Source organism: Argopecten irradians, chromosome 2 (genome assembly GCF_041381155.1).
Source record: "Argopecten irradians isolate NY chromosome 2, Ai_NY, whole genome shotgun sequence".
NCBI lineage: Eukaryota > Metazoa > Mollusca > Bivalvia > Pectinida > Pectinidae > Argopecten > Argopecten irradians.
Genome location: NC_091135.1, coordinates 35,224,814 through 35,241,099, shown reverse-complemented (window position 1 = coordinate 35,241,099; position 16,286 = coordinate 35,224,814). Strand labels below are relative to the sequence as shown.

The window sequence follows — 16,286 nt, the reverse complement described above, 5'->3', positions numbered from 1 at the left end:
AAGCACTAAGTACATTATACACACATATTTGTACAGTGCACATATACACATATGCTTGTATAATGTACATTATACACATATATTTTTACAGTGCACATATACACATATGCTTGTATAATGTACATTATACACATATATTTTTACAGTGCACATATACACATATGCTTGTATAATGTACATTATACACATATATTTGTACAGTGCACATATACACATATGCTTGTATAATGTACATTATACACATATATTTGTACAGTGCACATATACACATATGCTTGTATAATGTACATTATACACATATATTTGTACAGTGCACACATACACATATGCTTGTATAATGTACATTATACACATATATTTGTACAGTGCACACATACACATATGCTTGTATAATGTACATTATACACATATATTTGTACAGTGCACACATACACATATGCTTGTATAATGTACATTATACACATATATTTGTACAGTGCACATATACACATATGCTTGTATAATGTACATTATACACATATATTTGTACAGTGCACATATACACATATGCTTGTATAATGTACATTATACACATATATTTGTACAGTGCACATATACACCCATATGCTTGCACAGTGTAAATTGAGTGTGAATCGAGAAAACCCTACATTTGCATAATTACACATGTGTTACACATGTTTTGTGCATGAAAAACCTGAACATCATACACAGGTGTCACAGATACTCATTACAGTGAAAGGTTCTGGCATTAATTTCTATTGTATTATTCAATTATATTTAATCTTTATAGTACCATTCATTAAGAAACCAAATTGCAACTTCTAAAACACAGATCAATCATAAACTTAATAAAACTTATATTAACCTTCAATTTTACTCGAACAAATAAATCACATTAGATGGTATTTATCTATCATTAACATTTCCACATTCAATTGCTGCATGAATACTGTCATCACAATAATTTTATACTTCCTGAAATGTTACTCTTTCTGGCACAAGGACCTATTTACGACACTTAATTGTCGAGTAATCTATATAGTTTAAAATCTTACGGGAATTCTATATTACTTCATAATTAAATAATGGTAGAGGAAATTAGATAAACGACAACATAAATTCTTAAGAACTGTGCTTTACAAGCACAAATGTCATTATAACAAGATGATGACCTAATTCAGTAGAATGTAATTAATCCTAGATTCAATCAGGAGTGGAGCTTTAATAAAAACCTAATTATTCTCTAAAATTATAATAGAAGTGTATACCCTTGCTGATACATTGTAATCTTCAGGTGTCTCAACCAACTTGACTTCAGAACAATTTTCAGAAATAGGACCACTTAATTGAGGCAATACATTTATTCAATGCAGCATACTCACTAGTCAACAATTGTGCATCTCCCAGTGATTTTTGTGCCACCCCACCTCACCCTCCTACACTTTTTTGCTGATAAAGTCTCTCATATCTGCAGCTTTCATCAAAGAAAGATATTATTTCAGTGACCTATATGGACCTGTACATGACATTAACCGTGTCACAGTGCCCTACATACAGTGGTACATGACAATGACCTTGTCAATTGCCTATTATAATGATGCATTGCACTGACCTTGTCTTCTTGACCTAAATACAGCCTTGGGACAATACAATGACCTTGGGACACTGACACACACTGACCTACATACTGTGTTACATGTAAATGACCTTGTCCCGTTGACCTACATACTTTGTTACATGTCAATGACCTTGTCATACTGACCTACATATAGTTTTACATGTCAATGACCTTGTCATACTAACCTACATACTGTGTTACATGTCAATAACCTTGTAATACTGACCTACATACTGTGTTACATGTCAATGACCTTGTCATACTGACTTACATACTGTGTTACCTGTCAATGACCTTGTCCCGTTGACCTACATACTTTGTTACATGTCAATGACCTTGTCATACTGACCTGCATAGTGTAGTACATGTGAATGACCTTGTCCTGTTGACCTAAATATAGTGGTACATGTCAATGACCTTGTCATACTGACCTTCATACTGTGTTACATGTAAATAACCATGTCCCGTTGACCTACATATAGTGTTACATGTCAATGACCTTATCCCGTTGACCTACATACTGTGTTATATGTCAATGACATTGTCCCGTTGACCTACATACTTTGTTACATGTCATTGACCTTGTCATACTGACCTACATACTGTGTTACCTGTCAATGACCTTGTCCCGTTGACCTACATACTTTGTTACATGTCATTGACCTTGTCATACTGACCTACATACTGTGTTACCTGTCAATGACATTGTCATACTTACCTGAATAGTGTGTTACATGTGAATGACCTTGTCCTGTTGAACTAAAGATAGTGTTACATGTCAATGACCTTGTCATACTGACCTTCATACTGTGTTACATGTAAATGACCTTGTCATAATGACCTACATACTGTGTTACATGTCAATGACCTTGTCATAATGACCTACATACTGTGTTACATGTCAATGACCTTGTCCCGTTGACCTACATACTTTGTTACATGTCATTGACCTTGTCATACTGACCTACATACTGTGTTACATGTCAATGACCTTGTCCCGTTGACCTACATACTTTGTTACATGTCATTGACCTTGTCATACTGACCTACATACTGTGTTACATGTGAATGACCTTGTCCCGATGACCTACATACTTTGTTACATGTCATTGACCTTGTCATACTGACCTACATACTGTGTTACCTGTCAATGACCTTGTCATACTGACCTGCATAGTGTGTTACATGTGAATGACCTTGTCCTGTTGACCTACATAATGTGTTACATGTGAATCACCTTGTCCCACTGACCTACATACTTTGTTACATGTCAATGACCTTGTCCCGTTGACCTACATACAATGTTACATGTAAATGACCTTGTCATACTGACCTATATACAGTGTTATATGCAATGACCTTGTCTCACTGACCTACATACAGTGGTACTTGTCAATACCTTGTACCACTGACCTACATACTGTGTTACATGTCAATGACCTTGTCATACTGACCTACATACTGTGTTACATGTGAATGACCTTGTCTTACTGACCTATATACAGTGTTATATGCAATGACCTTGTCTTACTGACCTACATACAGTGGTACCTGTCAATACCTTGAGCCACTGACCTACATATTGTGTACATGTCAATGACCTTGTCTCACTGATCTACATACAGAGTTACATGTTAATGACCTTGTGAAAGTGACTTTTTTAAAAGTCAGCTACAGATCTTAGTGTCTTGTAGAAAGTATAACAACAATGCCTTACTTGTTTCCTTAACAGCTGTACTGACTATTGGCACGTCACAACACCGTACTAACAGTTGTATACAAGACAATTATCTGCTTGTCACAGCGACCTATTTTGTACAGCATCATACTTCATTACTGACAACTTCATTGATACAGGTAAAAAGGTGCACTTACCTGAAATGACAAAAAGATAAAAACAAAAATTACAAATCTATTCATTAGAAGTCAAGAGAGCAAACAAGATCAAAACCCCATATAAATGGAAATAGGTGTAATATAAAAATTATGTGTACACAAATGACTAATAAATAACAATTAACAGCTTATAATAAACATTTAATTTTTATATTCATTTCACAATAGAAAAATATGAAAGACACATGAAAAAAGGCCATGTCAAATGTACCAATCAATCTTAATGTCAAAATAAGACATTTTGTCCTGGAAGGAATAGTGCGACCTGTTTGGTCTGGGAGGGCAACACCTAAGCTCTCTAGTCTATATGGTCCCCAAGCCCAGGTATTACATACATGACAACTGAGACTTATACATTATACAGACAATATGAAGCATTATCACCAGGACCAGCAGCTGGTGTCTCGGCCTTCGTCAGCAGTTCAATATGATATACTGACTGACATTTTACCTATATTGTCTAACACACTAAGTTGTATCAAGTTGAATTAGGTAATTAATCACAAAATAATGTGAAAAAGATATCAGACATATTTCAATCTATCTTTTAACAAATAGAGAAAAAATATGTATATTCTGAACTCCTCATCAATCTTTTGGACACAAATCTTCAGTAACAAACAAATATTCCGAGATCTTTTTAACGATCAGATTTGATCAAACATCTATAATCTATTGTGATATTATAAGGAAATGTTCTAATGAATTTTTTTTCCATTTGGTATGGACAAATTTAGTTATGAAATAAATGTTTGATTTTTTTTTTTAAAGAAGTTACCTTGCTAATCATACATTGACCAAACAGAATGCAAAATAATCAATACAGGGATCTGTCAATAATTTACAAAATCATTGAAAAAAAAATTTGAATCACATTGATTGACACCATTAAAACTTTCTTGATCTGTGAGTATATTTATTTTTAGATTGGTGTACAGCGAAATTATACTCCCATGATAAGGTTCCGTTTTCAAAACTGCGAAATATTGAAGAGGATTGGAGGGGATGGAATGGGAAAGAATACAAATGGGCTGGACGTGATGGGACATTACACAATGAGACAAGAGATAGGTAACACAACTCATGGCAGTGTGTAAAAAAATACTGGTCAGGGGGTATAAAATTATTGGCAAAGAGATACTTTAATGAAACCTTTTTGCTCAATGGTAAATAGTTCAGAATAGAAAATTAAAATGTTGAAATGTCAAGATTATCATGAGGCTTGTTTCCAGATCTGTTATGGTCAAGCATATCATCATGAATTAGTCGACATTACAGTCTACTTTTGACCAATTGTGCCAAAAATCAAGATGGCAAAAATTAGGGAACAACATCATCTAAAACCTGCATGCTTTGGATATTGAAACCTTCATTGGTTGGAGTAAGATGTGCACTTTTCATGTGTAAGTCCTTAATGTTGTGTTATCAAATAACATTACCCATCAGAGCCAGTTATTATCCTAAAAAGTTTCCTTCTCAAAGAGTGAATATTTCATCAGATAAGTGTAAAAAATATTGTTTAATTTCTGTGTGAAATCCACACCAATTTTGTCTTTTATGATATATGCAAATATAAACATATCTCTATTATTGTATTTGTTATCTGTCCATAAGTATCTTAAATATTAAGTAATTTATTCATATTTCCAAAACTTCAAACTTTACAAAGAGGCTTGTTTCTGACAAGTATCGTAGATTTGAGACATTTATTTATCTTTTACTGAGTTTAATGTCTTGTTATTAAGTGCGGAGACTACAATAAAACTATCTGTAGTCCTACAAATGCTGCAAATGTAAATAGGAAATGCCACACAAGAAAGACCTCCAAGATACAGCGGCATGCATCTTGTTACCCATCCTACAGTTGATCTGTGTAATTTCTCTATCTATTCAGATATTTTTTTAAAAATCTAATAAACAGAAGATGATAAACGCTGTCAGAGAAAATTGCGCCATCTCCTCACATGATTATGACAGGAATTTATCGCTACAGTCATGCTAACACTTGTGATTACCTAGTGGTCTTAACTTTATAATGGTTTCAAATTATTTTATCTCTGTATTTCAAAACTTCATTTTTTTTATACTTGTCAATAGTGGATTTATTGTTCTGCTAACAGATACAGTCATTTTGAGGAAAGGCATCATTGAAGTTGCTGTTAGCTATCTTAATAAGTAAAGAGTAAGCAACTTACTTTTGTGTTCGATCAATTTCACGTGTTTCACAGGAGATAGGGAATCACAAAAAGAAATCGGTGTAAAATTGTTTCAAACACAAGTAAAGTAGAATCAAATGTGTCTAAATTACAAAGTGAAATTGTCATGTATAAGTCATTTGGCAGAAAAATATGAAATAAAGTTGCAATGAAAATAAATTGGTTTACATAATGATACTACATCACATATTACTATTATTAATTCTATTGTTTAACATCTTATTAACAGCCAGTTTGATTTAAGGCAGTAGCAAATTAAGAAGGTAGAGGAATAGTGGAGTACCCGGAGAAAATCCACCAGCCTATGGTCAGTACCAAACATATGCTCCACATGGGTTTTGAACTCACAATCCAGAGGTAGAAGGCTGAATATTGTGATCAGGATTTGAGATCTAGGTATCACCAACTCAAGACCAAATATGTTTTACCAACCAAGAACTCTACTTGCATGGCTGTAGATGACTAACCTGTCTAATACAGATATACATTGGAGGTCAAAATGTTTGCAAAAATATTTCCACAACCGCATTTAGTAAAGTGACAATTAGAGATAATGTTTAACATACTGAAACTCTGATTGACGTAATGTCATCAATCCATCACCACCAACATACATTAGTGGTAACTTTACCTCAAGTATTTATCATCTGTTGTTCTAATGGGTAAACATATCTCCCAGTCAAGCATATTCACAGAGTTAAATAAACGACATGTACACAGTCATTAAACACTGACTAAAACAGAATCCTACCAAGATTAATTCCAATTACAGCTTACACGCCATCATTATTTCTTGATCATTTAACCTTGAACAAGGTTGAATTCCGCAAAAGCTCTGGTGTTTGTGTCACATCTTTGAAGATCCGAACTCACATTTGTAATGATAAATCTTTATCAATCATTTGACAAATCAACAACTAAAAAAAAATAAAAAAAATTCAAATCTAAACCAGCTGTACCAGCAAAAATTAATTCTAAGAATATTCAAATTAATTGCTTTCTTTTCCCATTACTGTTTTCCCCATTTGGGTCGCAAACGTAGAAATATGCAAAACTACAAAATTTATTTGTGGGTGAAGGAAATCAAAGTGACAATTGGAAACAATACTTTTTATTTGAAGAGTATTGTCACTAGTTGATGTTTCCCCGCGTATGGATGAGACTTTTTAAAGAGCGGCGAGAATGGAGCAGAACACATCAGAACTACCCCATGCCTTAATCACAACCCATTACGTGTTGTCAATGACAATATTAATTGTACACCGGACTCCATTTAAACCATAAAACAGATACTTTTGAACTTCCTGTAGCTAATTTTACACCAGTCCCTGCAACATATATCAATATTCCGTCATCTTTGGAAACATTACAGGACACTTTTGCGAATTCAGTGGTACCTAAACAAGACTTACTAATCTGGCATCCTCTTATTTCCAAAGATTTTCATTATTTTATTGACTGTTAATGTTCATGTGTTGCTATTTACTTTCATCTCTAGACAACAAATTTTTAATGGCCTACTTTTTTTTACTAAAATGGGCAAATTCTTGGTGCAACTATTACCTTCCCCCCTAAACATAAATGTTTAAAGTCAATGGTTTGCTTGCAGTTTATAATTAGGTTCAATTGGCAGCTGTTGTGGTCACTTGAAGACATACTGGGGTTTAATGAAACAAAAAAGCAAGAGTTTCCAAAGATAAACAACCAACATACAGCCAGTACCCCGAAACTATTCCCGTCAAGTCTTAATCTTACTCACAGTTCAAAAGTAAGATGTTCATAGTGGTAAAATGGTAGAAACATAATATTTTGAGTCTTATAAAATGATGCATAATATTTCAAATTATTAAAGTCAAGTACAATAAGATCTTTCTCGGTGACCATCTCCTGTGTATAATGACCAACCACTTAATAAGACCACTTTTTTAGGTCTCAAATTATCACTTTCACCTGTGTATAACGACCAGGCTATAAACACCAGTTTTCTATCTAGTGGGTGGTCTTTATACACAGGTTTAACTGTATTGAATAAAATTATCATGCAATCAAGCAACTTGCAAACAAATAATCCAATGGATAAAAACTGAAAAGAGGTTTTCATCCATTCATATATCACTTTAAAGGGAAAAGACAACTCTGTCCTTACTTAGGACTTCACTCCTTACATAGGACAGAACAAAGATGGAACAAGCATCTCTTGTGATGTCAGGAAAAGACATTTTGTGGTTCAATTTGACATTGATATTTGGCTGCTGAAGAAGAGACAATCTTTAACATTATCCCATCAAGTGTAAGGTTACATATTCTACTCGGTATGATTTTGATATATAAAAGGGAAAGGCAACTATGTCTTCACAAGTATATGTGTCAAAGACATGAACCAACCTTAAGTGTCCAAAAAGAAAATCATTTCCTTTATCTTTGAAGAAGACTTTCAATTATAAACTCTTAAATGAAATTAAGTTCTTACCTTTAACCAGCTAATATGTTATCAATTTTGATCATGTCAGAAGTATAAGACAACTCTGACTGAAGTGTCATTTAGTCCATCAACCCACTGGTGACAATTGGAGTCAGTATGAGATAACTGTGATGGCCTTATCACAGAAAAAAAGGTAGGTCATAGCACTAAATGGAAAGTCAACTTACCTGTCATAACATGGCAGGGATTAGCTGAGACAACTCTGCAAGACCAGACGATGCCAAGATACAACTCTGTTCCTGAAAGGCCAGCTGATGCCACTTAGAGACAACTCTGCCCTTGTATGGCCAAATGAGGCTGGGGTCACCAGGGAGGAGGTAGTATAGAAGTACCTAACTGTGGTGGTTCCCAGAGCTCTGTCAGAAATCCTGAGCTGTATCCCAGTGTATGTGATTTGACTGGGTATGATGTATGAGTGACATGATTATTATTGAAGCCTGTGTATATTATCTATCTAGCCTGGCTATACACTAACACTACACTCGCCAGTGTTAACCCTTTCCTGGCTCATATCAGATTAATTGACACCTCAGAGCCAAGCAATTGAGGAAGATTAAAACATGTCTACAGACAAATTAAGGTTTCTGTATAAGAAACAACAAATTTCCGAGAGATGCTGATGGATGAACTAAAAATGCTTGAGTTTTGATTGACAGGTGCCAAGAAAGGTCACCGAAAACATTTTCTTGTACTTCCTGTTGCAATCCACGGACTAAAGGGAAATATAGCAGGAGGTTGAATTATTTTTTGAGAGTGTGTGAAGGGAATACCAAACAGTGCCCCCGCCATCATCTAAACAGGCCGTCAATAACTGAAGCAGACTGACTCCCGATAAAACATCAGGAACAAAACATGCCAAGGAGTGACACTTAGATCATTCACGTTAAAATCAGCCCCCAAACAAGGAAGTTCACATCCATTATTCAATTTACGTTTTCTTATAATGCAATATCTGATAAATAAAAGGAACTTTTGAAGGAAATTTCAAATAAATCAGTCATGAAAATTAAGTTATAGGAAATGGCCTTGACCTACCCGTGTCATTTTTCTTGAATCTGAAGTTTTTGAAAAATCAATTGTAAATCTTATGTAGGAAAAATAATTCAATAGCTTTTCACAAAATTTTGTTATGTCTTTTATTAACTTTACAAACCAAAAGTTAGACGTCTGCATTATCTTACCTTTAGACTTTTAACCTTTGAAGGTATCATATGTTAATTGCCCTTTAATTTGCCCTGACATAATTTGTTGACACAATTTTTGACTTTTAGGAATCAATCTTACCTTGACTTTCGACAGTTTCATTTATTTTAACCTTTGATGAGCCTTTAACATTGACCTTTGAAGGAATAACTTTAACATTGACCTTTGAAGGAATAACTTTAACATTGACCTTTGAAGGAATAACTTTAACATTCAATGAAGTCTTTGACCTTCACTGTTGATGGTAAGAGTTTATTTGATTTTTGATAAAGTCCTTTAAATCAACCTTTGAAGGTTTGACCTTTAACAATTGCCTTCATATTAAACATCTTAAATTCTTTGATAGTCTTCCCTTTTTAGCATTGACCCTTCACCTTTTAGGCCTTGACCTCATTTTTTCACCTTAGCTTTTCTGTGGTCATTGGTTATTGTGTTATGTCTAGAAGTCCAGCTATTTATTGCATTAAATTCACTTTCTTTCATAATGTGTATACTCACAAAACAGTCTGAGAAAAAAAAAAAAAAAAAAAAAAAATCAGATGTTCAACGATAATAAAAAAAAAAAAGCCATTAATTGAAAATTTCCATCACTGTATTAAAATAATGTTACTCCTCCCCATCAGATAGTCAAGTACAAATAGCATAAATCATTACAAATTACAAAGATTTTTTATAACTACTCTTCTCCACTCTACAGCGAATTTGGATATATTAATGTATATCATGTTCTTAATGTGAAAAAGTCCATACACAAAGTCAGGTACATTTCTGTAACATTCCATAAATCACTATAAATGGCCAAAACACACTTCCATATCACAACCAAATGAATGATGTTACTTCATAACATTTTAAAAATAACCCCTTTTGTTTTGTAAATCACCGAGAATCAGCCATAAATTAGGTCTTGTAATGTAGCGGTTCATAAGATTGGAGTTGGAATGGCTAAGATAAAACACAGCCTAGTCAGTATTACTATACATAACTCACAACCAATTATTTGATGGGGAAAATGTCATTTCTATTTTAATTTCTTGTATGGAGTTCTTATGAGGAGAAAGCATGAAGAAATATTATTAATATACATTCAACTTGGACACAGCATTAATTCTTACGGGATATGCTATTAATATCAAAATGTTTTTTTAATGTTTAATCTCAAAAACGGAAAGTTATTAAACCTTTTATTATTAAAAATGAAATATGGCGTTTTTATGGTTTTCATATACACAAAATTTTAATTGCACACTTTCTTCTTGTATACATATTTTATGAGAGATTTCATTTGATTTCATTTCTATTTTTCTGCATTGACAAGCTTAAATGGACACCTTAAGGTGAATTAGCATAAGGCAGTATATAAAAGTCCAATTAAAACTTAAAGTTTTAATGCTTGTTACATTTTTAATAAGCACGAAATAAATAACTAAAATTATTCATCATAGGAATGACCAATTTCTTATTGACTGAGGTATTTATTGGCTTTTCATTAACGGTTACGCACTCACAAAGATCTCAGATTTTTTTGCTTTCCGACAGGACAAAAACAGAAGGAATTAGAGGCGACTTGAGGCACGGGTATGGTACAATATTCATCAATCATTCTGGCCTTAAATTGTTGGGAGTAGTTCTAATGTAATCATAAAACCTTCTTCCAGTATGTAATGTTCTAGATAGGTGAAATGCATTTCTCCCTTAAATGTGACGTTAACTGTTTTTCTGACAAATTGAAAGTGGCAATAGGCAAATGTCTGAATTTTCTCTACTACATCACCGCCCTGAACATGGACAAAACTGTCCAATTTTGAAAAATACAAATCTTGCTTTCCTGTCCATTTTCCCTCCATTTTCCGTTTTCAGATAGCAGAGCAAATCAGTTATGACAGAGGGCCATTTATCAGTGAATGGAAGTGTGCTGGTCATTTTGAAGTTGTAATAGTAGTGATAGATACCCATAGAGTTGCCCTAGTTGATTGGGCCCCAGCCTGTCAGGGTTATTACACTTGATATGTTCCAGCTTATGCAACATTTGGTAAATGTTGTGCCATACCACAATGATCTATCTCTCTTTATCATGCCAGACTTATCAAATAATGAAAACAAATGAGCCCTCAGTGCACAAATTACTAATCAGCCACAATTTATAGCAGTGTAAGTAAAGAGGCAGACAGCCGATCCATGGATGTTCATGGCTGCATGGCTGGGTTAGTTTAGCCGGGCTGCTGAACAGTCCTGTCTAAAGTATAGACATCAATCAAAGGGATAAACACATGACACAAGTATGCCAACATACTAATCACCTCGACAGGCTCTTACCCTTCGACATTCCACAGACAGCCACAAGGAATGATGGAGGGAGGGGGCCTACCCGACAGTCAATCACGTGAGGGAGAAGACGGACAAAAAACATCTTATGTCACTGTGTGGTTTAGACAGAATAAAATCTAACTGGAAGTCAATGTGCTTGGTGAAAAAAGACAATTGAAAAACATACATATGTAACCCTATTGTAACTGTGTGTACAGAATCAGCACCTATAAATATCTGTGTAAAATAGTGTGAGTAGTCCATTGTTTTGATTTATAATTGTATGTCCTATTAACAGCTAGGGTTATTTAAAAATTATTGGATATCTGAGGTTAAAGTCAGAGTACCTGGAGATAAAACCACTACCTGGCAGTTCCTGTCCCACATTGGTTTTGAACTACCACCCAGAGGTGGAGGACTTATGTACAACTCCTCCACTTGACCAATTAACAGGCCTGTCATAAAGAACGTTGAGGCCACAGTAGCCCATTGGTTAAAATGTCCTGTCATTATCAGAAGCCTCTGGGTTGAAAGCTTGAACGGTTGAGCGACTGATAACCCAGAGGTCCCGAGTTCAAATCCTGGTAGAGGCAGTGATTATGTTTATATCAAATCATGCGCTCTGTTACAATATGGGGCAGTTGCAGCCACTGGTTGGTGGTTTTTCTCTGGGTACACCAATTTTCATCCATCTAAAAACCTAGCATGTCCTTAAATGACCTCTCACTCAAACATTTCCTGGCCAATGATAGGGTGGATGTAAATGGAATTATGAGTTGAAAGCATTACATATGGATAATATTGTGTCATTAAAACTCTCATAGTATTCTCCAAGGAGACATGAAGGTTATTACATAAGCACCTTAAGAGATTGGATTGGACTGTACAGTTAGTTTGTTTATCCTTCTAAGACTTGTTAGTGGTACTATGTAGGTGTCACTCGAGGACATGTAACTGATGACATGTGTCATGCAAGTAGTGCTGAAAAAATAATTAGAATGTTTCTAATATTTAATTAAAGATCAAATTGACGAATGCATTTTATCAGGGAAAATTGAAATGACTGCCCATATGCAATGGATGACATCTACACCGACCTCATGTTATAATGACCTTTGTTCTTGACCTTCAACCTTTTCTCACTCCATACCAACAGTAGCAGTTACAATGACATAAACTGAAAAAATAGTCATCTTATAATGAGAAGAAAGATGAAGTAATGATTTATGCCAAGCATTAATCATGTAACAGTTTGTACCTAAATCTGAAATCTATACTCTATCAAAGCTGTCATATTTTTATCCTGGAGGGGAGGGGGGGGCAGTGCCAGACAAATGGTGTTGGAGGGTTGTAACTATATCCAAAGAGTCACAGGTGGGGAACAGAGTAAAGGTTAATAGACTGTTTACGTGTAGAATGGGGGGCAATGGATAGGGGGTGGTGGTAAGGGGAAGGGACTAAGGGAGACAATATAAAGGGTTATAAGAATGATTACCTGGTGAAGGGTAAGGCAGCTAAGCTTGAAGGGGAGCTGGAGTGGAGGGAGAACTAGGATTGAAGGAGTGGGAGGAGTGGGAGGGAGAACTAGGGTTGGAGGTAGGGGGTAGGAGGGAGAAATAGGGTTGGAGGGAGGGGGTATTATAGGGGCACAGTAGAGGGAAGGCTGACAGTATTATAGGGTACAGTAGAGGGGAGGCTGACTGACAGTATTATAGGGTACAGTAGAGGGGAGACTGACATTATTATAGGAGTACAGTAGAGGGAAGGTTGACAGTATTATAGGGTACAGTAGAGGGAAGGCTGACAGTATTATAGGGCTACAGTAGAGAGAAGGCTGACAGTATTATAGGGGTACAGTAGAGGGAAGGCTGAAAGTATTATAGAGGTACAGTAGAGGGGAGGCTGACAGTATTATAGGGGTACAGTAGAGGGGAGACTGACAGTATTATAGGGGTACAGTAGAGGGAAGGTTGACAGTATTATAGGGTACAGTAGAGGGAAAGCTGACAGTATTATAGGGGTACAGTAGAGGGAAGGCTGAAAGTATTATAGAGGTACAGTAGAGTGGAGGCTGACAGTACTATAGGGTACAGTGATGGGAAGGCTGACAGTATTATAGGGATACAGTAGAGGGGAGGCTGATGGTATTATAGAGGTTTAGTAGAGAGGAGGCTGACAGTATTATAGCAGTACAGTAAAGGGGAGACTGACAGTATTATAGGGTACAGTAGAGGGAAGCTGACAGTATTATAGGGTACAGTAGAGGGAAGCTGACAGTATTATAGGGGTACAGTAGAGGGGAGGCTGACTGACAGTATTATAGGGTACAGTAGAGGGAAGCTGACAGTATTATAGGGTACAGTAGAGGGAAAGCTGACAGTATTATAGGGGTACAGTAGAGGGAAGGCTGATGGTATTATAGAGGTTTAGTAGAGAGGAGGCTGACAGTATTATAGCAGTACAGTAAAGGGGAGACTGACAGTATTATAGGGGTACAGTAGAGGGGAGACTGATGGTATTATAGAGGTTTAGTAGAGAGGAGGCTGACAGTATTATAGCAGTACAGTAAAGGGGAGACTGACAGTATTATAGGGTACAGTAGAGGGAAGCTGACAGTATTATAGGGTACAGTAGAGGGAAGCTGACAGTATTATAGGGGTACAGTGAAGGGATGATGAGAACAGTTTGATACTGTTGTTATCATGTTAGCTGTCAAAGAACTCTCCCATGTTCAGCTACAGTACATTAGCTATAATACATCGCTAAAAGTAGAGTATAGTATTTTTGTCAATGATTGGACAAAAAAAGTCAGATATGTTCATAAATACTGCATCAAATCTTGCCAATGTCAAGATTATCAGTCTGGTTAAGTCTTTTTTGTTTTATATCCTTTTTTGTCTTTAAAAATATGACACTGAGGTGGTTACCATATTCTTCATAACAAACAAATAATCAGTCCACAAAATCCAGTCGAGAACTTGAAGATTTACATCCCTAAAGAATCAGAGATTCCCAATAAGCTGCCCCTAATGAATTGTCAGTCACGAGACAAGCTTGCTTTAGAGTGTGTCTGATCGTGAAATCTGTGACAGAGTCAACAGACTTATCGCTTGGCATCCAAATGTCGTAAATCTACAATAAAAAGTGACAAACATTGTCCCGCTGTCCAAACCCGGTCAACAAAACTGCCTGACGAACTGGCATATCTTGTCAGGCGACCTTTCCTAAATTAAATTTTGCTGTTGTTGGACATTAAGCAGAGATGGATAAAGTCACAACACATTAATGTAACTAGCCGACCTGTTAAAATCAGTACAGGCCAATGGATGGCAGATGAAATGACCTTATTGTGGAATAACACACCATACAACATTTGTAACTAATTTACATCATCAATTCACTTCAATTTTCTTCTTGAATTTTTGCAATACAACTTGACAAACAGAAAACAAATCTATAAATAGCATGCATTTTCAAGCACATATATTTCTAAAAGACTTTCAATAACTAATGCCACCAAAAGGTCAATATTCAAGACAAGATATTCTCCCAAACCTGAAACAACTAGACAATCTCCAAGACTAAGCCCTCAAAATCACAGACCAGGTATAGTCCCAGATAGGGCCTCAACAGGCCAAAGTCTTCCTCATTTGCCTTCACCATAGACCCAGATAGGGCCTCGACAGGCCAAAGACTTCCATAGTACCAGAAAATATATGGCCATAGTTCTGGACAGATCCCAAGGTCAGAGTCCCATACACAGTCTGTGACAAAAATTCCAGATAGCGTCCCAGGCCCAAGTCCCAGACAGTGGTCAAGGTTAAAGTCCCAGACAATTTGTATTGTCAAAGTCCCAGGCTATATATAGTCCTTTTCAGTGCCAGTAGCCCAATTAGTTCCAGACTGATGTCACCATGTCCCACATCATTTTAAGTCCTTGTCAGCATCTGGTCATTAAAGTATGAGTTTATCCCATACTGCATACTGATTCAGAAGAAATTTTAATCCAAGGACATAAAAAATAAGGTTTTCTGCTGAGGATGATGTCAGAAATGTGTAATATCGTAAAGGTACTTCAAAGAAAGGATGACTCCATTCTTATCACAACTTTTCATCCAATTATCTTTCTGAACATGGAACCAACATTACATTAATTGGACCAGTCCCGTAAAACAATAAACATTAATTCTATTTGATGATTACATAAAAAATGTTGACATTTCGTCAAATCCATTTCCTATAATGGTACCCTGAGATAAAGAAATAAATATACACAATTGATTGATTGGTCTGAACATAATGGTCACCCAGCCTGGTGAAAAATAGCAAACAGATTCCAAACAACAATAAGCACTTAAGATACACGTAAATTGATGGGTACAGACCATGGCATCTGTGATTACTGATAACCACACAGGCAATATGATCAGGGTACAAGCTTTTTTGATGATACAGATTGGGCAAACAAGTGTTTTTATGATGCGGAGTGGGAAACAATAGCAGGTTTATATATATAGGTATAGACAAATGAATCTAGCAGATATACTATAAATTGCTTAAATTT

At 35.6% G+C, this 16,286-nt stretch overlaps 1 protein-coding gene across 2 annotated transcripts in view; it reads right to left on the bottom strand.

Moving 5' to 3' along the window:
- The window catches only part of LOC138315294 (teashirt homolog 2-like), a 143,957-nt gene that overhangs the window by 59,373 nt on the left and 68,298 nt on the right, over window positions 1–16,286 (bottom strand). The window contains exon 1 of one of the 2 annotated variants that reach the window (XM_069256191.1): window positions 8,380–9,021. The exons of the other annotated variant lie outside the window; for it this stretch is intronic. Coding sequence (XP_069112292.1) covers window positions 8,380–8,386 — 7 coding nt within the window. The 5' untranslated portion in view covers window positions 8,387–9,021. Of the gene's footprint in view, window positions 1–8,379; window positions 9,022–16,286 lie in introns of those variants that run through there. 2 annotated transcript variants of the gene reach the window in all.